This window comes from Salmo trutta, chromosome 29, assembly GCF_901001165.1.
Source record: "Salmo trutta chromosome 29, fSalTru1.1, whole genome shotgun sequence".
Lineage (NCBI taxonomy): Eukaryota > Metazoa > Chordata > Actinopteri > Salmoniformes > Salmonidae > Salmo > Salmo trutta.
In genome coordinates, this window is record NC_042985.1 from 11,186,284 (window position 1) to 11,214,249 (window position 27,966).

At 45.1% G+C, this 27,966-nt stretch overlaps 1 protein-coding gene across 2 annotated transcripts; it reads left to right on the forward strand.

Moving 5' to 3' along the window:
* The first annotated feature begins 314 nt into the window (after positions 1 to 314).
* LOC115166894 (fibrous sheath CABYR-binding protein) lies at positions 315 to 27,961 on the forward strand. 2 transcript variants are annotated; one of them, XR_003870384.1, is made up of 9 exons: positions 315 to 956; positions 14,660 to 14,815; positions 15,837 to 15,959; positions 22,273 to 22,377; positions 22,684 to 22,782; positions 23,123 to 23,461; positions 23,754 to 23,846; positions 23,953 to 26,277; positions 27,672 to 27,961. XR_003870384.1 is itself a non-coding variant. In XM_029720800.1 (8 exons), the coding sequence occupies exons 1-8, from the start codon at positions 948 to 950 to the stop codon at positions 25,663 to 25,665; spliced, it is 2,637 nt and encodes an 878-aa protein (XP_029576660.1). In that variant the 5' UTR covers positions 315 to 947; the 3' UTR covers positions 25,666 to 27,956. The 2 variants fall into 2 exon arrangements, 1 of the variants encoding a protein (XP_029576660.1); XM_029720800.1 differs by having other exon boundaries at positions 23,953 to 27,956.
* Positions 27,962 to 27,966: the final 5 nt, after the last annotated feature.

Sequence of the window (27,966 nt, forward strand, 5' to 3'; positions counted from 1 at the left end):
CGTCAAACAACTTGTTGTTTTATTACATACAACCTGTTATTGTATTACAGAGTGATGACCACATCTGATTCAGTGTAGGCTAGGCCTATTCAGAAATGTTGACAAAATAGATGGTAGATATTGTAGTTCCATGTTAATAACATTGTTGTTTACATTTTTACATTTTTTACATGTGTTTGTCCTTAATGAAAACAATTGCATACTAATATATATATATATATATATATTAGTAATATATATATATATATTAGTATGCAATTGTTTTGGGATAGTGGGTGTAGTAGTGGGATAGTGGGATAGTGGGTGTAGTAAGTTATTCATAAAAAAACACAAATGAGGGTGACAAAAAGGAAACAATTCCATGTGTTTTATTCCGCCTGTATAGGAATGCTTTATACAATCTGTTTTATTGGTCTTGCAGTGCTGTGTTTTTATCATGAGTTCAGGACGATGGTTTTATGGCGTCATTCATTGTGCCAAAGGACAAGCTTACTTCTCACAGTTATACAATAAGTTACTGTGTTGGTGACAGAGACAGTGCGAAGTTTAAAGGTGCTCACTCACATTTGCACTGCGTAAACACTTGAGAAAATGACTAGTCTACATCAATTTGTTACGGCCTTCACTGCGACTAAGGGATTCAGTTCGATTGACATACCCTGTCTATCGACGCGCTGAGGCATTCAGGGACTTACCGGAAACCAAACTTTTTCTTCAAACTTGTTTCGTAGCTGAGTCGAAAGCGTCGAAAGAGGAAAGAAAGAGACAAGACCGTTCCGCGTCCAAACTTTTACAGTTCCTTATTTTCTTCCTCATATTCGCGTCATGTTGGATAATAGTTGGTTGCTGTCTAAAATAAGTGAAATACTGACTTTTTGTCAAGGATAACGGCCGCCGTCGAGTGTTATTCCTCCACATATATAGTATAACGGATATTCGTTTTTATCATGGAAGACGTGAGTATTCAGTCTATTGCATTGTTCTGATGGGCGGCATTGGTGGAATCTGGGTCGGCTATGGTTGGTTTTAAATGAAATAAAGGCTACCAGTCTAATGAAAGTTTAACCTTAGTAAAGATTCTCAGTGGCGACATAGGTCAATCAAAACACTCACGGAGGAGTAGGAAAGTAGTCTAAAACTCATCATCATTCAAGGTCAGAAAAAAACCCAGTAAAAAGAGCAATGTAGCCTAGATATAAACCAATCCGCAGTTTATTGGATGGACACTACACACTACAAATAGCCTGTTGAAGTATCGGCGAAGAAAATAATAATGTGTGTTTCATCAAACTGATTTTCAATGCGCCAATGCGTCAATAGGCTCCAACAACTCATCGTACTTCTCACCGTTCAAACTCAGGTGCCAGCAGCTGTTAAAGCCACGCACCTGACAACCTGTTGCTTTCAACGGTAGCCCACTGCTGCTACTCGGCATTTACAGTGGTCTCTATCGCCCCTCCGTTGCTGGGTGCTGCCCCGTAGCCATGGAGATGTTAGGGGAGGAGGAGGAGGGGATAAGAACTGGATTTTTACATTGTAATAACTACATTGTAGCCTACATTGTAGCTATTTGGATACATTGTAGCCTACAGGGTTGCAGGGTTGGGTAGGTTACTTTCTAAATGTAATCGGTTACAGTAGGGTGGTGCACAATTGGCCCAGTATCATCCGGGTATGGCGGGTGTAGGTCATCATTGTAAATATGAATTTCTTCTTAACTGACTTGCCTAGTTAAATACATTTTCAATAAAAAAATATATTAAAAAAACAGTACTAGTTACCTGTCCAAAATTATTATCAGTAACATAAATTTAGTATTAACCAAATTCAGTAACATAATCTGATTACTTTCTGTTACTTTTTGATTACTTTCCCCTTAAGAGGCATTAGAAGAAGACAAAAATGATCCATCAAACACATTTGGTGTGTCATCGTAGAGGTCTCTGAACTTATGGTCACACTTGCTCAGGTGGAACAAACTTAAACTTGCGCCTTTTTTCAATGCTGATTTGAATGTCATTGAGAAAACAAACATCCTTTCTGAATTTAATCCAAGATGTAATGATCTAGTTTTTCAAAGTATCTGTAATCAGATTACAATAGTTTTACTGGTAAAGTATCTGATTACAGTTACAGTTATTTTCAAACCGATAACATGTAACCCAACCCTGACCCTACATTATAGCCTACTGTTTAGATAAAACTGTAGCCTAGCCCTCCGGTACAGTAACTGATCCAGTGTCAGCTCTTGGGTCAAGCTCTTAATGAATATGTTGGGGTAGGCCTATGTGTTATGGAGAGCTGATCTCAAATCAGTTATTGAATGTGAAGAAAGTCACCATACCTACAACCATGGTCAGTAGCCCTACACCGCAGTGTTGTCTGGGGATGCAATGCAGCTTGGGTCAGACTGAAAGAACTACTGAGTCACCTAATATGTCAGGCTCTTGTCCTATCCTGAATGAGTGTCCTTCAATTCAAGAGAAATTCTAAATAGGCTAGTTAGACCAGAAGAAGATGCACATGTACTGCTTTTAAATCTTCCTCTGGATGACTTTTTTCCCTTCTTTTGTTTTACACATGAAAGAATGTAGTGAAGTTAAAAGAGTTGTCCTGAACTGACAAGCATTGAGCTGTGTGTTTTAAAGCTGTCTTTATGGGATAAATAGGCCTACAGTATGTGCAACAACTCACATAGCAGCTCAAAGTTGCAAGCCGTAGATGACATTGAGGCAAGTTTCCGGAAGCTGCTACTAGAATGAGGAAGTTGAACAGAGCAGTAAAACAGTAAATCAATAAAAATTGTCTACTTTGCAACTTTTTGCACACGCACATATACACATGCTGGTGCAAACACATACACACACACACACACACACACACACACACACACACACACACACACACACACACACATATACACATGCTTGTGCAAACACATACACACACACATATACACACGCTGGTGCAAACACATACACACACATATACACACGTTGGTGCAAACGCATACAGACACACACACACACACGCGCGTGCGCATGCGATGCAGTGAAACTCTTGTCAGAGTAGCCTATAATCTCTGTTAACCCAGAAGTCAGCTGCATGGTTAACTTCTGTGTTCATACAAATTGAGAGTTCTGGCAGAAACGAAGTCCCCCCCCATGTGGGCACAGGCACGAAGCAATCAAGACGAAGCGGTTTAAGCACCGCCTTCACCCAATCCTGATATGTCCAAATAACCAGTGACAAAACCCCAAAAACGGAACTAATGCTGCTGTTATCTCCCGCATCCCAGTCAGTCCTGGCAGATTCTCTCAGTCTACATGCAGAGTCACGGGAGATGAAGTACTATGGAATGTAAATTCATGGTAAAAAAGTAGTATACCCAGCCAGTATGGTACTTCTAGGAACTTCTCTCAGCTACATAAACATTGATTTAAACAACTGTATCACAAAATGACGTGGAACAATTGAGTTTAAAAGTAAATGTTCTTAGTGACCTCAGAAGACCCCTTGCACACAGAGGTTTAGCCCTTAGCAGCACTATCCTATTACAGTAGTGTAGTATTAGTGTGGTGTTAGTGTAGTATTAGTGTAGTGTTTGTGTAGTGTTAGTGTAGTGTTAGTGTAGTCTTAGTGTAGTGTTAGTGTAGTGTTTGTGTAGTATTAGTGTAGTGTTAGTGTAGTATTAGTGTAGTATTAGTGTAGTGTTTGTGTAGTATCAGTGTAGTGTTGGTGTAGTGTTAGTGTAGTGTTGGTGTAGTGTTAGTGTAGTATTAGTATAGTGTTAGTGTAGTATTAGTGTAGTGTCGGTGTAGTGTTAGTGTAGTGTTAGTGTAGTGTTAGTGTAGCATTAGTGTAGTATTAGTGCAGTGTTAGTGTAGTATTAGTGTAGTGTTAGCGTAGTATTAGCGTAGTGTTAGTGTAGTGTTAGTGTAGTATTGGTTTAGTGTTAGTGCAGTGTTAGTGCAGTGTTAGTGTAGTATTAGTGTAGTATTAGTGTAGTGTTAGTGTAGTATTAGTGTAGTATTAGTGTAGGGTTAGTGTAGTATTAGTGTAGTGTTAGTGTAGTATTAGTGTAGTGTTAGTGTTGTGTTAGTGTAGTGTTAGTGTAGTATTAGTGCAGTGTTAGTGTAGTGTTAGTGTAGTATTAGTGTAGTGTTAGTGTAGTATTAGTGTGGTGTTAGTGTTAGTGTAGTATTAGTGTAGTATTATTGTAGTGTTAGTATTGTATTAGTGTAGTGTTAGTGTAGTATTGGTGTAGTGTTAGTGTAGTATTAGTGTAGTGTTAGTGTAGTATTAGTGTAGTATTATTGTAGTATTAGTGTAGTGTTAGTGTTGTATTAGTGTAGTGTTAGTGTAGTATTGGTGTAGTATTAGTGTAGTGTTAGTGTTAGTGTAGTGTTAGTTTAGTGTTAGTGTAGTATTAGTGTAGTGTTAGTGTAGTGTTAGTGTAGTGTTCGTGTAGTGTTAGTGTAGTATTAGTGTAGTGTTAGTGTTAGTGTAGTGTTAGTTTAGTGTTAGTGTAGTATTAGTGTAGTGTTAGTGTGGTGTTAGTGTTAGTGTAGTGTTAGTTTAGTGTTTGTGTAGTATTAGTCCAGTGTTAGTGTAGTGTTAGTGTAGTATTAGTGTAGTGTTCGTGTAGTGTTAGTGTAGTATTAGTGTAGTGTTAGTGTAGTGTTAGTGTAGTGTTAGTGTAGTATTAGTGTAGTGTTAGTGTAGTGTAGTGTTAGTGTAGTATTAGTGTAGTGGTAGTGTTAGTGTAGTGTAGTGTTAGTGTAGTATTAGTGTAGTGTTAGTGTAGTGTTAGTGTAGTATTAGTGTAGTATTAGTGTAGGGTTAGTGTAGTATTAGTGTAGTGTTAGTGTAGTATTAGTGTAGTGTTCGTGTAGTGTTAGTGTAGTATTAGTGTAGTATTAGTGTAGTGTTAGTGTAGTGTTAGTGTAGTGTAGTGTCAGTGTAGTGTAAGTGTAGTGTAGTGTTAGTGTAGTATTAGTGTAGTGTTAGTGTAGTGTTAGTGTAGTATTAGTGTAGTGTTCGTGTAGTGTTAGTGTAGTATTAGTGTAGTATTAGTGTAGTGTTAGTGTAGTGTTAGTGTAGTATTAGTGTAGTGTTAGTGTAGTGTAGTGTTAGTGTAGTGTTAGTGTAGTGTAGTGTTAGTGTAGTATTAGTGTAGTGTTAGTGTAGTGTTAGTGTAGTGTAGTGTTAGTGTAGTATTAGTGTAGTGTTAGTGTAGTGTTAGTGTAGTGTTAGTGTAGTCTTACATAATTAACCAGAGTGCAGGGGTGAGATAAGGACCACCATGCAGTCAAGGTTTATACTACAGGGGTGCCTGGCAGTCCCATAACAAATCAGGACACGTTCATAAACATGAAATATTAACACAACACCTCCAGAAATGTTAAAGGTACAACCTGTAATTTGACCAGCCTGACCCTGCCACTTGGTTTGGTAAACTGAGGGATGAGGCTGGAGAAATGGAACCACTCTCATATTCAGATGGACTATGAATTCCAAGACTAACAGTCCATAAGAATGACTTATAGTGTTAACCATATGTTCAAGATATACATGGTGTGTTTATAATGGTTTATTGTAAAGACCAAGGGCCAGTTTAATGGAAACTGACCTGTTAGTCCTGGACTAGGCCTGGAAACTAGCCCCGAGAGGCAATCAAGTCAGCTATCACAATGTTTTCACATTAGTATAACTATATGAACAGCTGGACTAACCACACTGAATGCCCTATATGTAGCTATACTAATGTGATCTTAATTGGTAAATGAAAGACCCTATTAGGTAGGACTGGCGGAAAGGGTTCAGCTGTGTGTCTGTGCAGTCTCTCTTGGTAGATGTTTCCTATAGCAGATCTAGGATCAGCTTACCCTACCCACACATTTCACCTTAATCATTAGGGTTAAAAACTCAACACTGTCCTCAGATCAGTGTTTATGGGCAACTTCATTCAAGTCCTCTGAGTCACAGTGAGTGTGAGCAATAGGTTGACAGGCCATACCTCGTGGGCCGGGTTTATATACACCGGTGTGACTGGACAGTGTCTGGCGGCTCAGTGAAGGCCACTGTCTGTCTAGCTGCCTGTTATACACATCTGTTTTAGCACTCTGTCACTGACCCCTCCCCCTCCCCCCTCCCCTCTCCCCTCTCCCCTCTCCCTCTCCCCTCTCCCCTCATCCTCTCGCTTCAGTCTATCTTTCTATCTCTGACTCTTTCTCTGTCTGTTTTCTCAACCCCTCACTTTACCCTTCTTCAGTAATTGTCAGTCACGTTCTGCTGTTGCTGAATGGCCTGGAAGCATGGCCATGGTGTTTGTCAGCCTGCCGGACCACATTGGATTCTGAGGAAACAGACTTGCACATTATGTGAGGAAAACAATTAACCCTCTTTGACCACCGCTCAGCCCTGTGCTGCACAATAGTCCATTTCTGACCGTCGTTTCCCAGCATTTGGACTTGTGCTGCACAATGGTTGTGTGTGTGTCAGTGTGTGTAACTGAGTACCCTCTGAAACTCTGATGGTGTTGTTGGTGTGTGTGTGCGTGTGTGTGCGTGTGTGTGTGTGTGTGTGTGTGTGTGTGTGTGTGTGTGTGTGTGTGTGTGTGTGCAAGAGGGTATTTCTTTTGGACTTCCTCTTGTTCGTTAGTGTTTTTGAGAGCTCTACATCTCTCCTATTCCACCCCCTCTCACCTCTCCCCCCCTCTCTCACCTCTCCCCCCTCTCTCACCTCTCCCCCCCTCTCTCACCTCTCCCCCCTCTCTCACCTCTCCCCCCCTCTCTCACCTCTCCCCCCTCTCACCTCTCCCCCCTCTCTCACCTCTCCCCCCCTCTCACCTCTCCCCCCTCTCTCACCTCTCCCCCCCCTCTCACCTCTCCCCCCTCTCTCACCTCTCCCCCCTCTCTCACCTCTCCCCCTCTCTCACCTCTCCCCCCCTCTCTCACCTCTCCCCCCTCTCTCACCTCTCCCCCCTCTCTCACCTCTCCCCCTCTCTCACCTCTCCCCCCTCTCTCACCTCTACCCAGCTCTCTCACCTCTCCCCCCTCTCTCACCTCTCCCCCCCTCTCTCACCTCTCCCCCTCTCCACCTCTCCCCCTCTCTCACCTCTCCCCCCTCTCTCTCACCTCTCCCCCCTCTCTCACCTCTCCCCCCTCTCTCACCTCCCCCCTCTCTCACCTCTCCCCGCTCTCTCACCTCTCCCCCCTCTCTCACCTCTCCCCCCTCTCTCACCTCTCCCCCCTCTCTCACCTCTCCCCCTCTCTCACCTCTCCCGCTCTCTCACCTCTCCCCTCTCTCACCTCTCCCCCTCTCTCACCTCTCCCCCTCTCTCACCTCTCTCCCCCCTCTCTCACCTCTCCCCCCTCTCTCACCTCTCCCCCGCCTCTCCATCACCTCCTCCCCCCTCTCTCACCTCTCCCCCCTCTCTCACCTCTCCCCTCTCTCACCTCTCCCCTCTCCCCTCCTCTCTCCCCTCTCCCCCTCTCTCCCCCTCTCTCACCTCTCCCCCCCTCTCTCACCTCTCCCCCTCTCTCACCTCTCCCCCTCTCTCACCTCTCCCCCCTCTCTCACCTCTACCCAGCTCTCTCACCTCTCCCCCCTCTCTCACCTCTCCCCCTCTCTCACCTCTCCCCCCTCTCTCACCTCTCCCCCTCTCTCATCTCTCCCCCTCTCCTCTCCCCCCTCTCTCACCTCTCCCCCTCTCTCACCTCTCCCCCTCTCTCACCTCTCCCCGCTCTCTCACCTCTCCCCCTCTCTCACCTCTACCCAGCTCTCTCCCCTCTCCCCCCTCTCTCACCTCTCCCCCTCTCTCCCTCTCCCCCCTCTCTCACCTCTACCCAGCTCTCTCACCTCTCCCCCTCTCTCACCTCTCCTCTCTCTCACCTCTCCCCCCCTCTCTCACCTCTCCCCCTCTCTCACCTCTCCCCCCCTCTCTCACCTCTCCCCCTCTCTCACCTCTCCCCTCTCTCACCTCTCCCCGCTCTCTCACCTCTCCCCCTCTCTCACCTCTCCCCCCTCTCTCACCTCTCCCCGCTCTCTCACCTCTCCCCCCTCTCTCACCTCTACCCAGCTCTCTCACCTCTCCCCTCTCTCACCTCTCCCCCCCTCTCTCACCTCTCCCCCTCTCTCACCTCTCCCCGCTCCTCCCCCTCTCCCCCCTCTCTCACCTCTCCCCCTCTCTCACCTCTCCCCCCTCTCTCACCTCTCCCCCCTCTCTCACCTCTCCCCCCCCTCTCTCACCTCTCCCCCGCTCTCTCACCTCTCCCCCCTCTCTCACCTCTCCCCCTCTCTCCCCTCTCCCCCCCCCTCTCACCTCTCCCCCTCTCTCACCTCTCCCCCTCTCCCCTCCCCCTCTCTCACCTCTCCCCCCTCTCTCACCTCTCCCCGCTCTCTCACCTCTCCCCCCTCTCTCACCTCTCCCCCTCTCTCACCTCTCCCCCCTCTCTCACCTCTCCCCCTCTCTCCACCTCCTCCCCCCCTCTCTCACCTCTCCCCTCCCGCTCTCTCACCTCTCCCCCCTCTCTCCCCTCTCCCTCTCCCCCTCTCTCACCTCTCCCCCTCTCGCACCTCCCCCCCTCTCCACCTCGCTCACAACCTTTCATCACCTCTTCCCCCCTCTCCCACCTCCCCCTCTCTCACCATCTCCCCGCTCTCTCACATCTCCCCGCTCTCTCACCTCTCCCCCGCTCTCACCTCTCCATCACCTCTCCCCCCTCTCTCACCTCTCCCCGCTCGCCTCACGCTCTCCCCGCATCTCTCACCTCTCCCCCCTCTCGCACCTCTCCCCCCTCTCTCTCCCCTCTCCCCCCTTCCTCTCACCTCTCCCCCCTCTCTCACCCCCCCCCCTCTCTCACCTCTCCCCCTCTCTCACCTCTCCCCCTCTCTCACCTCTCCCCCCTCTCTCACCTCTCCCCCCCTCTCTCACCTCTCCCCAGCTCTCTCACCTCTCCCCCCTCTCTCACCTCTCCCCAGCTCTCTCAATTCAATTTAAGGGTTTTTATTGACACTGGAAACATATGTTTTCATTGTCAAAGCAAGTGAAATAGATAAACAAAGTGAAATAAACAATACAAATAAAATGAACAGTAAACATTACACTCACAAAAGTTCCAAATGAATAAATACAATGTCAAATGTCTTATTATGTCTATTTACAGTGTTGTAATGATGTGCAAATAGTTAAAGTACACCTTTCCCACTTCCCCTCTTCCCCACTCTCTCAAAGGAAACTAAGGTTTCTTCTCTCCTCTCTCCCACTTCCCCTCTTCCCCACTCTCTCAAAGGAAACTACGGTGTCTTCTCTCCTCTCTCCCACTTCCCCTCTTCCCCACTCTCTCAAAGGAAACTAAGGTGTCTTCTCTCCTCTCTCCCACTTCCCCTCTTCCCCACTCTCTCAAAGGAAACTAAGGTGTCTTCTCTCCTCTCTCCCCTCTTCCCCTCTTCCCCACTCTCTCAAAGGAAACTAAGGTGTCTTCTCTCCTCTCTCCCACTTCCCCTCTTCCCCACTCTCTCAAAGGAAACTAAGGTGTCTTCTCTCCTCTCTCCCACTTCCCCTCTTCCCCACTCTCTCAAAGGAAACTAAGGTGTCTTCTCTCCTCTCTCCCACTTCCCCTCTTCCCCACTCTCTCAAAGGAAACTAAGGTGTCTTCTCTCCTCTCTCCCACTTCCCCTCTTCCCCACTCTCTCAAAGGAAACTAAGGTGTCTTCTCTCCTCTCTCCCACTTCCCCTCTTCCCCACTCTCTCAAAGGAAACTAAGGTGTCTTCTCTCCTCTCTCCCACTTCCCCTCTTCCCCACTCTCTCAAAGGAAACTAAGGTGTCTTCTCTCCTCTCTCCCACTTCCCCTCTTCCCCACTCTCTCAAAGGAAACTAAGGTGTCTTCTCTCCTCTCTCCCACTTCCCCTCTTCCCCACTCTCTCAAAGGAAACTACGGTGTCTTCTCTCCTCTCTCCCACTTCCCCTCTTCCCCACTCTCTCAAAGGAAACTAAGGTGTCTTCTCTCCTCTCTCCCACTTCCCCTCTTCCCCACTCTCTCAAAGGAAACTACGGTGTCTTCTCTCCTCTCTCCCACTTCCCCTCTTCCCCACTCTCTCAAAGGAAACTACGGTGTCTTCTCTCCTCTCTCCCACTTCCCCTCTTCCCCACTCTCTCAAAGGAAACTACGGTGTCTTCTCTCCTCTCTCCCACTTCCCCTCTTCCCCACTCTCTCAAAGGAAACTACGGTGTCTTCTCTCCTCTCTCCCACTTCCCCTCTTCCCCACTCTCTCAAAGGAAACTACGGTGTCTTCTCTCCTCTCTCCCACTTCCCCTCTTCCTCACTCTCTCAAAGGAAACTACGGTGTCTTCTCTCCTCTCTCCCACTTCCCCTAATAGCTAGCTAAGTCAACCAGTGGATAGGGGAGACCTTGTTAACTCAGATGATGTTGATTAGGACGTGTGGTGAGTTCAAGCAGGGCAGGTCAGCATGGAACTCAATTCATCCCAGATGGAGCCTCCTCCTCCCTGTTTAAGACTTTATAAGAAACACATGTCGGCTAAGGTGTGCCTTCTTTAAGGCCTTGAAATCAGGGCTCGGCCTCGGCCCATTTGGGATGGTTATTGAGAGAGTTGTAAAGTGAATCAGATATTGCAAAGGCATAAGAAAGGGGAGCTTTTGGGTTTGGCTTGGGCTTGGTTTTTGGGTTAGGTTTTCTCATGTGAAATGCGAATTTGGAAGAAAGACATCCATTTATGACACAATAACAAAGCTTGGCCCAGTACAGTTTTATATTAAATGTGTATTTGCTTGTCTTATTTCAAACATCCTCAGAGAGGCACAAACCTGTGTAAACTTCAACTTCATAATGTAACACACTTACATGCTAACATACGATAGTCATTATCAGATGTCATTTTGGGATGTCCACTGATTAACCAAGCATCTCCTCCTGTGGGAGTCAATATGTGGTAAAGCTAAAAGCACATCCATGTTTGGAGCTGTTACACATTCTGGCATGTTCAGCTTGCAAACTAGCTAATACTGCTAAGGTTGCTTGCAACAATGGCCGACACCACAGAGCTCTGTGAGCCTCCAACCAGTAAGCTCAGTTGGGATAACTAGCCAACATGGCTAATGTTGCCACTTGCCACAATGATAACTGCACAATCAAGGAAACAGAGACTCAGGGAAACTGTTGCACTTTTACCAGCATGTTGAGTTTGGTTAACTAGCCAACATGGCTAATGTTGCCACATGCCACAATGTTGTATGACGTGAGTCCATTAAACTGTTGCACCTAACAGCATTCGCTCACTTTAGCTAACTATGCTAGCCGATGTTAAGCTGCATAATGGAAGACACAGAGTCAAGCCAACTGTGCTGTAGTGTAAAACATCTCTTCTGTAATGTACACTCTTAGGAAAAGAAGATGCAATCTAGAACCTAAAATGGTTCTTCGGCTGTCCCCATAGGAGAACCCTTTGAAGAACCCTTTTTGGTTCCAGGAAGAACCCCTTTGAGTGCCATATACAACCCTTTACAGAGAGGGTTCTACATGAAACCCAAAATAGTTCTACCTGGAACAAAAAAGGGTTCTACCTGGAACCAAAAAGGGTTCTACCTGGAACAAAAAAGGGTTCTACCTGGAACCAAAAAGGCTTCTCCTATGAGGACAGCCGAAGAACAATTTTGGAACCCTTTTTCTAAGAGTGTAGATGTATCCAGCACCACACCCAGCATTATTGGCAGGGGTGAGCTGTACTGTCAGGCATTGTACAGTACACTGTGATGTGTTCCGCTTTCCCCTGGCCTGGCCTTCAGTGTGTGTGTGTGTGTCAGAGAGACAAAGGCCAATCAGTGCTTTCCTCTTTCACTTAGAGACAGCGATGCATGCCATGTCCCCTCTCTCTCATGTCTCTGTTTTCTGTACAGTGCACTGTGGAAGATGAATGACTGCCTTTTATCTCTCTCTTTTTCTCTCTCTTTCCTTCTCTCTTTCTCTCTCTAGACATCTCTGTATTTCCCTCCCTCTTTCTCTCTCTTCCTCTTTCATTCCTCTATCACCTCTAACCTTCTCCCTTCATCTCTTTCTAACTCCTTTAACCTCTCTGTGTCACTCCCCCTCTCTCTCTAGGCCTTTCCTCTCCTCACAGCTGTACCTTTCCTCTGTGTGCAGAGCGGAGCCACTCTTCTCAGTGCTGTCACAGTGAAAGTGGAAAAACAGCTCGATGACCCTTTAAAAAGACATCCTGTGGAATTTCCTCCAATAGATTCGGAGTGCCTGGGAATTTTAGACAGGCACCTGCAGTTGTTTGTGTTTTATTCTGTAATAAAAGAGGACCAGTCAATTTGCTGCACAGTGTCTCCTAAAGGAGTTTGAGGTAGATAGTGCTGTGAGCTTTTGTTTTACATTGTTGTTTCTTCATTGGTTAATATTACAAACGCAATACACTCTTTTTCAGTGCTGGAAGTTTCATACTATGTTTTGTAGTAACTGAGTAGCATAGAAAGACATTGTGATAGAAAGACATTGTGCTGCAGCTACTCTACAGTAATCCTCTGGAACTGTAGTCAGCTTTCTCAGGTCTCAATACACTGGTCTGGACTGGTATCTCCACTTATGAACAGCTCCATTTAACAACAGGGCGGTGTTCATTAAGCACGAAATGGAAGAAAACGGAATGAAACAGGGATGGAATACCTGGCTCTTTTTTTGTTTTCTGTTGCAAAACATTTTACAACATTTTTGTTGTGTGCCATTATGAACAAAACCCTGGCATTCTGCTTCAGATCTGTCCTGTTTCCCGATAGTGATGGAACTTAGGCTTACAAGTGTTTTAACAATGCATATTTCCTACAATGGCTGAAGATGTAACATACGTTTCCAAAAACACCAATCAGAGAGAACGTTTGCTAAGTGCGTCGTTGAGGCATTTGTCCATACTGATGCCCCATTTACATTGTGACGTATTTCATTGCGCTGTACGTCATCTTCATGCAAGCTCGTTCTGCTACTGGACGGAGAGCATAGGGTTTCACAACCAATGCAAGACAAGATGGAGGAGAGCCTAGTCTCTCGGCAGAGATCACATTTATTTTGGGAGATTGCAAAATATGACCTTTTCATTTAAGACAGGAGAAACATATTGTTTCAGTTGATAATAAAACATGTTTAGTTTAGTTACTTTTTCATCAACTTGTTTCCATAATTTTCTAGCAAGTCAAGCTATCTTACAGAGCAGCTAGCCAGCTAGCTAAAAGCTAGGCTATACTGTAGCTAGCGACCTCCACCTAATAATTATCAATGAATAAACTAAAACGGCAACAGTCATAAACATAATTTTTACATACTATTAAAATACTACTGACTTATACGAATGGGTCATTTTTTACAAGTTGCTAGCTATCCTATAAACTCATCATGGAAAACCACATATGTGATTCTATGTTTAGCAGGGATCTTCTGTGTATAAAGTGACGCGGGAGGGCAGAAAAGCATCTTAGCTGTTCTGAGGCAGGCATTAGATTGCGAGCGTTTTTTTCAAGTGCAACATTAATAACGATGGTTTTGGGATCAGCTGGAAGATTTAATGATTCTCCTACGAAGGTTCTAACCATGAACTTAGCCTTAAGATGCTTTTGGGAAACCAGACCCTGGGAAGTCTTTTCAGAATGACACAACTCAAAGAACCACTTCTGATTTGATCATTTCACTTTTGTATTTCATTTCCTAACTTCAAATGTTTTGAGATGTAAATAAATCATATTTTATCATGGGGATGTTTTTCTTTCAGCCGCTTGGAATCAGTTCTACTTTTACAATACTTTATACATACTTCCTGCATGTTGATTTTTATGGTGCTGTTTTTTACATTTAAGTGTATCTTTACCCAAATGGAGTAATGTCATTTGATGTAATACACATGCCCCACTCAATGTAGACAGAAAGACAAAAGATGGCCTCCTTACTTGACCTCAGTGTACAGAATAGGAAACTGATACTACGCTGAAATGTGATACTAAGAAAAGACACCTGAGAGCAGAGAGAGAAAAGAGCGAACTGCCTAGAAATAAGTGTTTTTCTGAGGTGAGAAACAGAGCAGCAGAGGAGGAAGAGGTAGCAGGAGTGTAAAAATGAAATGAACTGTTACTAAATAAGAGTTGTCGGTGTTAACTTAGCTCCACAAGCCTCAAGTGTCATCGTTAACCACTATAGTGCAGGGCCCTTGGGCTTACTGAGTTTCACAGCTCTCTGCAGTGCCACAGCGGACCCTAATGAGAAGTCAGGTTTCAGGCATTTACAATACGCATACAAAGTCACTTCGTATTGAGCCAGACACAGCACAAGACATGTAGCAAGAGTATGAAGAGAAACATGCTCTAAAACTTACTAGACACATTTTAGGTTTAATTAGGCCACGTTCCAATCCTTATGACTAGCTCTCCCTCTGTCTCCTTTCCTAAACAACAATATTATGAACAGACCATACCAGAACCATACCATACAGGAAATACTATAACCATAGCCTACATAATGGAAACACACTTTGCCCTCTCACTCACCTGTAAGTGATGATGAAGGGAAAGAGGAAAGACTATTGAGACATAGCCCCGAGTATAAGTTTGCTGTGTGTGCGACTCTGATTTCCTTCCGCTGTTGTCCTCTCAGGAAGTGAAAGAGGACCCCACCAGGCCCAACGAGGACCCCACCAGGTCCACATGGAAGGCCGGTTGGGTGAAAAAGGCCTCAGGCAGGTTCCTGGCCAGCTATAAGGACCGCTACATCCAGGTGGAGAGGACAGAGCTTGTGGTGTACGAGAATGAGGTACGCTACATTTCAATAAACTATTAAAGGCCCAGTGCAGTCAAAAACTAGATGTTCCTGTGTTTAAGATATATTTCCACACTATGAGGTTGGAATAATACTGTGAAATTAGGATAATGACTGTTTGAAAAGACCGCCTGAAATGTCAGCCTGTTTAGGTGGGGTGGAGTTTTGGCCTGCCTGGTGACTTCAGTTAATAGACCAATAAGAAGGAGAGTTCCGAACCTCACTGCCAATAACAGAAAATGTTCAGTTTTCCCCTCCTCACTCAGAACACTCCCAGACAGTCCTAGCAAAATTCTTGGAAGGCAATTAGACCTGACTTGACTGAATTGAAATAGAATTGACCCCAACTCTGCAGGACACTACTAACTCAGTGAAAATGACACTTTAGAACAATAATATTAAACAGAAAGCTACATTTGCTGAAATGAATGTTGTGATGTTACTACATTCATAATGTTATCTGTCAGATGATATCCTGTATCAATGCATTTTATGCATGTCTGTCAGATGATATCCTGTATCAATGCATTTTATGCATGTCTGTCAGATGATATCCTGTATCAATGCATTTTATTGCATGTCTGTCAGATGATATCCTATATCAATGCATTTTATGCATGTCTGTCAGATGATATCCTATATCAATGCATTTTATGCATGTCTGTCAGATGATATCCTGTATCAATGCATTTTATGCATGTCTGTCAGATGATGTACTGGTCTCTCTCACTTTTAATAACTATTTTCATAAACACTCAGTAGTCCTTCAATTTGCACCTGGCAGCTTTATAAACATCAAACACACACACACACACACACACACACACACACACACACACACACACACACACACACGCACACACACACACACACACACACACACACACACACACACACACACACACACACACACACACACACACACACACACACGTTCTTCTGGAATAGAACGTCAGTTAATTAAAAGGTGCAATTTGCCCTTTAACGTAAACAACGTTCTGCCTCTTTGGTGCAGGACGTTGCGACCTACTTGGAGAAAGTGGACCTGGAAAACTACGACAAGTGCCACGAGTTGAGGAGCGCCTTCACGAAGAAGAATAGACTGGTGTTGATACGAGCGGCCAAATCAGGGAATAAGGTGAGCATTATTTGACAACCTTGTAAGCGAGCAGAGAGACATGTCTCTGAATCTCTGAATCAAAAGGTCTGTTTGACAAACCTGGGTTCAAATATTATTTGTTTTCTTTCAAAAACGTTAAGAGTTTGATCGAAAACCAGCCTTGAATGCCAGATGAGCGGGGTTTGCACTTTTGGGAATGTTCCATTGTTTCCATTGTTCCAGGAAAGCTCAATCAAGCACAGCTAAAACCCAGGTCTACTTCCAGAGGTTAATTTATGTCAGGAGCATTACTGTAAATTAAACAGCCATATGTAATGTCGGCCTATGTGAAGAGAAAACCATAGAATGAGAAATTGATCAACCGGACAAAGCTCCTCATACATGTGCAATGCATCAATTATTCAAACATTCCAAATGTCAATTTGAATGGAAATGTCTGTTCTACTAACTCACATTCTATGGTTGAAACTCAGAAGACATATGCCGTCACATAGTGATGTCATCATCAGCAAGGCTTGTCTTGAGCTATTTCTCAACGGACACAAAGGAGAGCGATCTGGGAAAATGAACTGAGTTGGACGGTCAGTCGTCCAGACAAAGTGTTTCTCAACCTCCGGTCTGTAGACCGGCGCTGGCCCATGGAAGAATGCTGACCGGTCAGTCAGATAGTCAGCTCACAGAGATTTAGTCAATTCTCAAGTGATTGTTTTAATTCAGGAGGTCAAATAGAAATAAAATCAGGAGGTTTTCCAGGTCAGAGTTGGTCCAAAGCTGCTCCATGGTAGGAAAGAAACTGACAAACTGGTCTGGACTAAAGTATCACATAACTAAGACCCTTCATTCAATATCTTTCTCAGTTAGTCTCCAGCTTGTCTTCAGTGTGTATAAATCTTTGGGCTCATTCACTCAACTAAACTTTAGACACTAAACTGTAGATTCTGAAATGTTAAAGTTTAAAACCTATGAACAATTTTCTCGCTTGGAAAGGTGACAAACTCTTACCCTTGAAGTCAGCAGGTTTGGTCTTTCTCTCTCTGAGACTGCAAATATGTGTGGTACTACTGCTCAGTGATTATCAAAGCGGCCAGAGCTAGTGTAATTATGGGCTTTCAAGGCCTTGAGGCTTCACAGAGGTGGATGCAGTATGCTAACAGGCCGGCCATAGAAGAGGTTGTCTTTGAAAAACGTCTGTCTGTCTGTCTGTCTGCCTACTAATTTGTGTGTGTGTCTGTGTGTCTACCTGCCTGTCTGTCTGTGTGTGCCTGTCTGTCTGTTCGTCTGTCTGTGGCGTAAAGAACCCATAGACGCAGGGGTAAAGAGCCATTTACTATCAATCTCACAACCTTCTGGTTTCAAGGCAAACATGCTAAACAGCTGGGTTCAGGTCAACTCCATTTAAATTCAGGAAGTAAACGGAAAATCCTACTTCATTCCAATTGTCCACAATACAAAAGTAATGAGACTAAATTGAAATGGAATTGACCCCAACCTTGTGCTTACTATAGTCACAATCCATGAGTGATGACAGGGGTGTATTGCTAAACCAGACCTGGTTGTTATGCAGGCCTCAACTCTCCATCACCAGAGGAAATGGATCATATCCAGCATCTGTTATGGGTTAAAGCCCCCGTCCCTCCTCTTGGTTAAAGCCCCCATCCCTCCTATAGGTTAAAGCCCCAGTCCCTCCTCTGGGTTAAAGCCCCCGTCCCTCCTATAGGTTAAAGCCCCAGTTCCTCCTCTGGGTTAAAGCCCCCGTCCCTCCTATAGGTTAAAGCCCCAGTCCCTCCTCTTGGTTAAAGCCCCCGTCCCTCCTATAGGTTAAAGCCCCAGTCCCTCCTCTGGGTTAAAGCCCCCGTCCCTCCTCTTGGTTAAAGCCCCCGTCCCTCCTATAGGTTAAAGCCCCAGTCCCTCCTCTGGGTTAAAGCCCCCGTCCCTCCTATAGGTTAAAGCCCCAGTCCCTCCTCTGGGTTAAAGCCCCCGTCCCTCCTATAGGTTAAAGCCCCAGTCCCTCCTCTTGGTTAAAGCCCCCGTCCCTCCTATAGGTTAAAGCCCCAGTCCCTCCCAGGATGGGATGGATGGACTGATACAGGAGAGAATGGATGGACTGATACAGGAGGGAATGGATGGACTGATACAGGAGAGAATGGATGGACTGATACAGGAGAGAATGGATGGACTGATACAGGAGAGAATGGATGGACTGATAAAGGAGAGAATGGATGGACTGATACAGGAGAGAATGGATAGACTGATACAGGAGAGAATGGATGGACTGATACAGGAGGGGATGGATGGACTGATACAGGAGAGAATGGATGGACTGATACAGGAGAGAATGGATGGACTGATACAGGAGGGGATGGATGGACTGATACAGGAGAGAATGGATGGACTGATACAGGAGAGAATGGATGGACTGATACAGGAGAGAATGGATGGACTGATACAGGAGAGAATGGATGGACTGATACAGGAGAGAATGGATGGACTGATACAGGAGGGAATGGATGGACTGATACAGGAGAGAATGGATGGACTGATACAGGAGAGAATGGATGGACTGATACAGGAGAGAATGGATGGACTGATACAGGAGAGAATGGATGGACTGATACAGGAGAGAATGGATGGACTGATACAGGAGAGAATGGATGGACTGATACAGGAGAGGAATGGATGGACTGATACAGGAGGAGAATGGATGGACTGATACAGGAGAGAATGGATGGGACTGATAACAGGAAGAGAATGGATGGACTGATACAGGAGGAATGGATGGACTGATACAGGAGGAGAATGGATGGACTTGATACAGGAGAGAATGGATGGACTGGATACAGGAGAGAAGGATGGACTGATACAGGAGGAGAATGGATGGACTGATACAGGAGAGAATGGATGGACTGATACAGGAGAGAATGGATGGACTGATACAGGGAGGGAATGGAATGGACTGATACAGGAGGGACTGGATGGACTGATACAGGGGGAATGGCTGGACTGATACAGGAGGAATGGATGGACTGATACAGGAGAGAATGGATGGACTGATCCAGGATGAAGAGGACTGGAATGGATGGACTGATACAGGAGAGAATGGATGGACTGATACAGGAGAGAATGGATGGACTGATACAGGAGAGAATGGATGGACTGATACAGGAGAGAATGGATGGACTGATACAGGAGGGGATGGATGGACTGATACAGGAGAGAATGGATGGACTGATACAGGAGAGAATGGATGGACTGATACAGGAGAGAATGGATGGACTGATACAGGAGAGAATGGATGGACTGATACAGGAGGGGATGGATGGACTGATACAGGAGAGAATGGATGGACTGATACAGGAGAGAATGGATGGACTGATACAGGAGAGAATGGATGGACTGATACAGGAGAGAATGGATGGACTGATACAGGAGAGAATGGATGGACTGATACAGGAGGGTATAGATGGACTGATACAGGAGGGGAATTGTTGATTGATAACTGTTCACAGTCACAGTGTGAATGGGTTTGTTTTTCTATGCTGTTTCTCTGATAGTCTCAAAATCCAGTCTTCAGATTGTTATTTAAAAAAGACTGTCTCAAATCTCTTCTGTGAAGTTAACCTTTTTCATTTTTATGTCCTCAAAAGGCTTATTTCATATTGAAAGCATTTAGGAATGTATGAATGTGTGCAGGTGGAGCTGAGGTCCCCTTGGCCCAGATCAAGGACAGTGGAAAAAGTCTCAAGAAATGTGGAAGATTCCAAAGTGGTGAAATGGAATGTATTACTAACAAATGAGGAGACTGGAGAGTTGGCCAACGCCATGACTTGAGCAGATGTCAGAGGAAGGGAGGTGTGTGTGTGTGTGTGTCACTTTTTCCCCTCCTAAATACAGTGACCAGGCAGGAGAGGAGCGTGAGTCACACTGCTTAGCTCACAGCTTTGTTTTAATGCAGCAGCCCTCAACAGCTTGGAAAGACGTTTGAACTTGAACTATATGCTGGCCTGTACACTTCCATTAAACACTGAACATGTCAGGTTCTCTGTGGTTCTCTGGAACTGACTTTAAACTGGGTTTTGACAGGCACTGCACTTCCTAGAGTCAGGCTCTGTTGGTCTGTATCTGGTATCAATATATCTGATATGCACTCCAAAATGTCAGCAGGGTGCAAATAAACATAATAAACTTGATAAAATAGAGAAGTTCCACACTCCACCAGACAATAGAGAACATCTACATGTAATACTGCTGGGCTTGGTTTTGGAGGCTAGATAGACGTTGTTAAGCATCACTAGACAGTTCTTACATATACTGGACCCTAGCAAGACACCGGATGCCACACGTCCTTCATGAACACCAAGCACACCACTTGAACAATAGGCTGTATAAATAAAGTTTTTACAAAACAAACAGAAGGAGGGACAAAAGTAAACATCTGTGAATGTTCATTATGTTGCTGGAGGATTTAATCAGTGGGGAACCCTGAAGATAATACAACTACGGAGACGCGTTAATAATCATACTTGCTATGGTTTGACATATTTGTTGTTATGGTGCGAAATATGTGTCCCAATGCCCCCCCCCCCCCCCCCCACACACACACACACACACACACACACACACACACACCCACACCCACACCCACACTGTCCCGGGAGAAACTTTAGTATTTGTGTATTTCTTAAATCAACATATTCCAGGATGCAGCCTACTTATTGTTTTTGTGCACTCTAGTTTCCTGTTTGGTTTTGGTTTCTTTAAGGAGGAGGTCTTTATCAGGGAGAATTGTGTGAAGTAAGCAGTTGGTTGTGCTGGCCCTAGCACTCTCAAGACAAACCAAAGGGCTTTCCGCGCATTTGGTTTGCCAACTTTTATTTCTGTCTCTGTCTGGTCGTCGGGTCACCTGAAACAGCAGAGAGCTCAATGCTGAGCGGATGGAACCAGACCTGGGTTCAAATTCTATTTGAAATACTTTGAAATACTTTATATGTGCTTGGTTCCATGGCCTGTTGCCATGGAACCAATAGTGAAGAGCAAACCCTTCCCACCTGGCACTCTGCACCAGGCCGACTCAAACGCTCAAATTATTTTAAATATTTCAAATAGTAGTTGAACCCAGGTCTGGATGGAACAACAGTCAGCGTTTGGCCCGTAGAAAGTAGAAACCTATTTAACATTCACAACAGACACCCCTGTAATACAGACTCCAAAGTCCACAAACACTAACAAAGAAACGTCTATGTAAAACATTTGTCATCATTTCTGCTCAAAGCTGTGGATATTTGCATGTTCTGTGATGCATTGCATTTACACAGCTGTTTTAAGGTGCTTTAAAAGCTATTTGTAGTTTAGCTTCTAAAGCTACAGTATTGTAGTTTTGAGTTGGCGCTGTTGTCGTTCAGTGTGAATGGACAGAGAGGGTTTGACCAGGATGTTAAGAGCTACTTGGCTGCCCCTGCGCTCCGTCCCTGGTAACCCTGTTTAGCTCTCTGGCTTGGCCTAAGTAGAAGGTATGTCAAAAGGAACAAAGATGGTCTTCAGACTAGTTCAGCCAGTGCATGTCCCAGAACTGCCACCAAGACAGAGCTTTTAGTTTCTTGCTCTAATCTGTTGTACTCAGTGCTCTGAATAGAATAGAATATATGTCCTTTCTGTCCTATTCTTACATATTTGATTATTTTCTAATCTATTCTATTCTCCACCGTGGGCCTAGAGTTTCTTAACTCTGCAGTTTTGTACAGTGGTTTCTTAGATTCAGACCTTTCTGATACGTAATCTCAATTCTTTTCTATTCCCCATCCTGGCCCTAGTTTCTTAACTCCACTGTGGGACTGTTTTCTACAGTGGTTTTGTAGATTCAGACCTTTCTGATCCTTAATCTAAATTCTATTCTCCATCCTGGCCCTAGTTTTGAACAGTGGTTTTGTAGATGACTCAGTGTGTCATCATTATCGCTCTGTTTTTTCCTCTTTCCTGGTTTTGACATTTATTTGACAGCAAGAATTCTCTGTTGAAAATGTTTGATAGGAATTCTGTAGTATTGGATTATGTAGTTATCTCCAGCGCTATTCTAAGTTGGCACTCAGCAATGTATTCATAGTTCCCTGTTTCTAATTATTATGTCTGTGGTGGAATCCAAGTTGTTTTGGCGGAGAACTAAAAGGCACAATTAACATACATTCTTTGGCGTTGGCTGTTTGATTACAGCACCTTGGTTAGTGGCAGTGTTTTCTTTTGATTCTAGGTTTAATAGTAATTAAGGAATGATTGACAGCTCTCCAGGTTCTGTGCCTTTGTTCTAATGTTCTAAGCTCTGTGTTCTCCTGGTTCCCAGGTCCATGATGTCAAGTTCCAGGCTCAGAACCTGGAGGAGAAGGAGGCTTGGATTAAGGCCTTTAGTGACGGCATCAACAGAGCAAAGAATAAGATATTTGACGAGGTGAAGTGTTTTCCTTAATGCTAAAAGGCATGTTTCGTAACCAGTGTGGTATAAGCATAGCCTGGTCCCAGATTGGTTTGTGTTGTCTTACCAACTCCTATGTTCATTCCAAACATGATCTGGGACCAGGCTAGTATAAGCACTATCTTTATTACAATCCCAGGGACAAGACATATTTGGAACCCCTAGAAACCAGTGGTTGAAAGTGTTTGTGTACCAGTGCTCCAATATCAAACCTTTCCTCTATTTTCTCTTCTGACATTGGTGCCAACTTTTTCTCCTTTTTATGAATTGTTGTTTTCCCAGGTGAAGGTAGATGAGACCAGTCAGTTGGAGCATGCGACACGCACAAGGCCGAAAGGAAACCGTAACAGAAGACCACCAACCAGGATACACATGAAAGAGGTGTGTGTGTGTGTTTGATCTGCAACATAGTGCTTAGTGCCAGTGTGTGTGTGTGTGTGTGTGTGTGTGTGTGTGTGTGTGTGTGTGTGTGTGTGTGTGTGTGTGTGTGTGTGTGTGTGTGTGTGTGTGTGCGTGTGTGTGTTTGTGTGATCTACAACATAGTGCTTAGTGCCAGTGTGTGTGTGTGTGTGTGTGTGTGTGTGTGTGTGTGTGTGTGTGTGATCTGCAACATAGTGCTTAGTGCCAGTGTGTGATGCTGCTAAATGCATCATGTTGTATTATGTGTTTATAGAATTCATTGGAATAAGATGTCTCTTAAACCCCTCCCCTCATCTTCCAGGTTGCCAACGTCTCATCAGACGGCATTCTCCGGCATGATCTGGACGCGGTGGACGCCAGCATCCCCAACGGGACACCCCACATCACCACAGACACCACTGAGACTCCCAAAAAGGTTGTGAAGCCACCCATGCCCCCCACGTCCAAACCCAGCGAGGCCCCAGAGGAGTGTCAGACCACCCAGAGCCCTGACAAAGGTCTGCCGTCTGAAACGGAGCCCAGTCCCCAGAAGGTCCTGAAGCCCCCAATGCCGCCCTCCAAAGAGGCCGAGACGGCTGCTGCTTCTGCAGGGGACCAACTCCCTGATGAGACTAGCACTGACAGAAGCCCAGAGAAAAAGGTTGCATTTTTAAAACAGTATAGTACATATTCTGTTTCACATGCACATGCGTATCAGTGGAGGCTGCTGAGGGGAGGACGGCTCATAATAATGGATGTATTTGATACCATTCCACTCCAGCCATTACCACGAGCCCGTCCTCCCCAATTAAGGTGCCACCAACCTCCTGTGGTACGCATGTACAAACGCATCCACACACACGTTTGTGGTGAACACACGCGCACGCACACACAAACACACACACTTGTCATATGATATATGTTCACATAACCATTGTTATTCTTTTGTCCAGGTCCTGAAGCCTCCTATGCCGCCCTCCAAAGAGGCCAAGCCCACAGTGTCTGCCGAGGACCAACCACCTGGGGAGACCAGCCCTGAGAAAAAGGTGCATATAAATTGTTGTATTACCCTCTTCTTTCCATGTATTTTACAATGTGTTGTAACAACCATATGAAACATATTAAGTAAATAACATTTGATTTGATTTCAAGGTCCTGAAGACGCCCATGCCGCCCTCCAAAGAGGCCAAGCCCGCTGCTCCAGCCGGAGACCAACCCCCCAGGAACACCAGCCCCGAGGGCAGCCCAGAGCAGTGCTTCGAGGCTGGGGTCGAGTCAGCACCACCGCCCACCCCTCCCGGCAAACCCATCGGCGGCTCCACAGACAACCTGGCCGAGGCCTCCCAATCCAGCCAGGAACACAGGCCGCCCACCCCACCATCCAAAGACAAGAAGCCCACTCAGACAGCCGTGCAGGAGGGTACAGAGGAGGCTAGTGGGAGGAGGAAGAAAGGTGAAGGGGATGAGGTAGAGGAGAAGGAGGAAGAGGGTTCTGAAACAATTGCATCTGACGTTCAACAAAGCAGTATCCCTGAGGGGGCTGAGGATGAGGAGGAGTCTTCTTCCTCTCAGGTTACAACACCCATGACCCCCCTAGAGGTCAAAGTTGAACCCTCTGTGACTGACCACCCAGAGGTCGCCACCACCACCATAGAAGAAGAGACGCAGCAAGTTGCCGAGCCCATGGCTCAAGAACAAGAGTCTGCCCCTAGTGGTGGAGTGGATATATCACCCAATGAAGAACCTCAGACAATGAAGTCTTCCCAACTCACAGTAACGCCGTCAGTTCAGACACCGGAGCCAATCAAAAAGAGCCCTGGCCCTCCCGGACCTCCCACAAAGAAGAAGCCCGTCGTCCTCCCTCCTCCCAAAGCAGTGGTGATGGCTCAAGACGTCCACCTAAGCGAGCCTAAGAACCAAGCGACAGACAAAACCAAGAACATCATCATCACCACCACACCAGGAGAGAAACTCAACTCTATCACTTCACCAACACCAGCCGCGCTGACCACAACCAGTCCGACTGAAGAAACAGAGGCCCTGAAAGTTCCTGTGGTCGTTGAGACTAAGTCTGAGTTCCCAGTCGTAGTTCTCTCTCTGAGTGACCCTGAGCCAGACAGCTCCTGCTCCAGCCCAGTGTCCTGCCACCTCTCCCCGGAAAAGAAGAGTGAGCGTGAGGAGGAAAAGTCAGTCGACAGCGGCCAACACTCGGACATCGATGTTGATGAAGAATGGTCAGAGAGCAGGGACACTTTGGCGGCCTCCACCGCTGCCCTAATGGGCAGCCAAGCTGGCCTGGACGCGCTGATGGACGAGAGTCAAGACGGAGACACGGAGACCCCCGACAGCTTGGGACTCAGCACTGTGGAGGACTCCCCTTCTACGACCCAGACCCCCCAGGACAATCCCTCTGGCCTACACTCCACTTTCCTCCAGGTGAGGGTCAGTCAGGCCTCCCATTGTCCCCCCATCCCCTTCAAACCCTTAGCCAAGCTCATGTCCACCTCTTTGGGGGATCTCCTCTCTGAGGCCTCATTGGGTGAAAACGTGAAACAGCGAATCACAGACGTGGTCGTGACAAAGGCCACCGTGGGTCCTCAAGACTTAACAGACCTTGAAAATGAAGTGGCCCTGGAGCTGGAAAATACAGGGGAGCTCCTGGGGAGCGTCGTCCCTAAAGGGAGCACCGAGGTTGGGCAGAACTCGGCCCTAGTGGGGGGCGATGGCCTGGAGGACAGGTCACCGGAGGAGCTGCTAGCCAGAGCCATGGAGAAGCTGAGGAAAGCAGACCAGTTCCTCAGGCAGGCCAAGCGTATGAAAGACTCAAAACATTCTGAGAATACTGCCAAGAGAAACAGCTGGTGATTGTTAAATATGAAGGAGAAGTAGGGAAAATGTATTGATTAATGGTGATGGAAAGTAGTAGCTTGGAAGGACGACAGGTGTTTTCTTATTCTGGTTGATTATGCAGCATATTTATGCAAGTGTTCTGCTGAGATTTAGCTAAGTGCAATTTTTTCCACTTTCACTTTTCTCCTGCAAATGAAGGTTGATTGTACTTTTTGTACTTACATTTTTTGTTTTACATTCCACATTGATCATCATCACTTTCCCAAGGATATTTACTTGAATACTTACAACCCCCGATCAAACTTTTTAATGATACGTTTAAGGATGTTACAAAAGTACGTAAGTCTTAGGGGATGTCGGAAGTGCCTGCAACTTTTTGTAATCCACATTTTGAATGGATACAGATTGGTTTCGTCTGTAGTCCTCCTTGCCAATCAAACCATGATGACATTTGAAGTAATCGTGTATGAGGTGGGTTGTGTTTATGTAGTTGAAGTAATCGTGTATGAGGAGGGTTGTGTTTATGTAGTTGAAGTAATCGTGTATGAGGAGGGTTGTGTTTATGTAGTTGAAGTAATCGTGTATGAGGAGGGTTGTGTTTATGTAGTTGAAGTAATCGTGTATGAGGTGGGTTGTGTTTATGTAGTTGAAGTAATCGTGTATGAGGTGGGTTGTGTTATGTAGTTGAAGTAATCGTGTATGAGGTGGGTTGTGTTTATGTAGTTGAAGTAATCGTGTATGAGGTGGGTTGTGTTTATGTAGTTGAAGTAATCGTGTATGAGGTGGGTTGTGTTTATGTAGTTGAAGTAATCGTGTATGAGGTGGATTGTGTTTATGTAGTTGAAGTAATCGTGTATGAGGTGGGTTGGGTTATGTAGTTGAAGTAATCGTGTATGAGGTGGGTTGTGTTTATGTAGTTGAAGTAATCGTGTATGAGGTGGGTTGTGTTTATGTAGTTGAAGTAATCGTGTATGAGGTGGGTTGGGTTATGTAGTTGAAGTAATCGTGTATGAGGTGGGTTGTGTTTATGTAGTTGAAGTAATCGTGTATGAGGTGGGTTGTGTTTATGTAGTTGAAGTAATCATGTATGAGGTGGGTTGGTTTATGTAGTTCAAGTAATCGTGTATGAGGAGGGTTGTGTTATGTAGTTGAAGTAATCGTGTATGAGGTGGGTTGTGTTTATGTAGTTAAAGTAATCGTGTATGAGGTGGGTTGTGTTTATGTAGTTGAAGTAATCGTGTATGAGGTGGGTTGTGTTTATGTAGTTGAAGTAATCGTGTATGAGGTGGGTTGTGTTTATGTAGTTGAAGTAATCGTGTATGAGGTGGATTGGGTTATGTAGTTGAAGTAATCGTGTATGAGGTGGGTTGTGTTTATGTAGTTGAAGTAATCGTGTATGAGGTGGGTTGTGTTTATGTAGTTGAAGTAATCGTGTATGAGGTGGGTTGTGTTTATGTAGTTGAAGTAATCGTGTATGAGGTGGGTTGTGTTTATGTAGTTGAAGTAATCGTGTATGAGGTGGGTTGTGTTTATGTAGTTGAAGTAATCGTGTATGAGGTGGGTTGGGTTATGTAGTTGAAGTAATCGTGTTTGAGGTGGGTTGTGTTTATGTAGTTGAAGTAATCATGTATGAGGTGAGTTGGGTTATGTAGTTGAAGTAATCGTGTATGAGGTGGGTTGTGTTTATGTAGTTGAAGTAATCGTGTATGAGGTGGGTTGTGTTTATGTAGTTGAAGTAATCGTGTTTGAGGTGGGTTGTGTTTATGTAGTTGAAGTAATCGTGTATGAGGTGGGTTGTGTTTATGTAGTTGAAGTAATCGTGTATGAGGTGGATTGGGTTATGTAGTTGAAGTAATCGTGTATGAGGTGGGTTGTGTTTATGTAGTTGAAGTAATCGTGTATGAGGTGGGTTGTGTTTATGTAGTTGAAGTAATCGTGTATGAGGTGGGTTGTGTTTATGTAGTTGAAGTAATCGTGTATGAGGTGGGTTGGGTTATGTAGTTGAAGTAATCGTGTATGAGGTGGGTTGTGTTTATGTAGTTCATGAAAATATAATTTTCTTGAGAAGTTATTTGTCTTGAATAACTACTTTCCAAGTGTTATAAGAATATTCAGGGCTTTTATAAAATGTCTGAGACAAACTCTGCCAGTCCAAATCTCAATGGCAGGATGTACATCAAATTTGACACCACACCTATTTTACAAGCCTCCCTTCTTCTGACAGCTAAGGACCCCATTTATTCAACATTTGCACTTTGCATCAGGTATCAAGATTGCACAGTAAGTTTACCATAGGGAATTGGACATAAAAGGTTA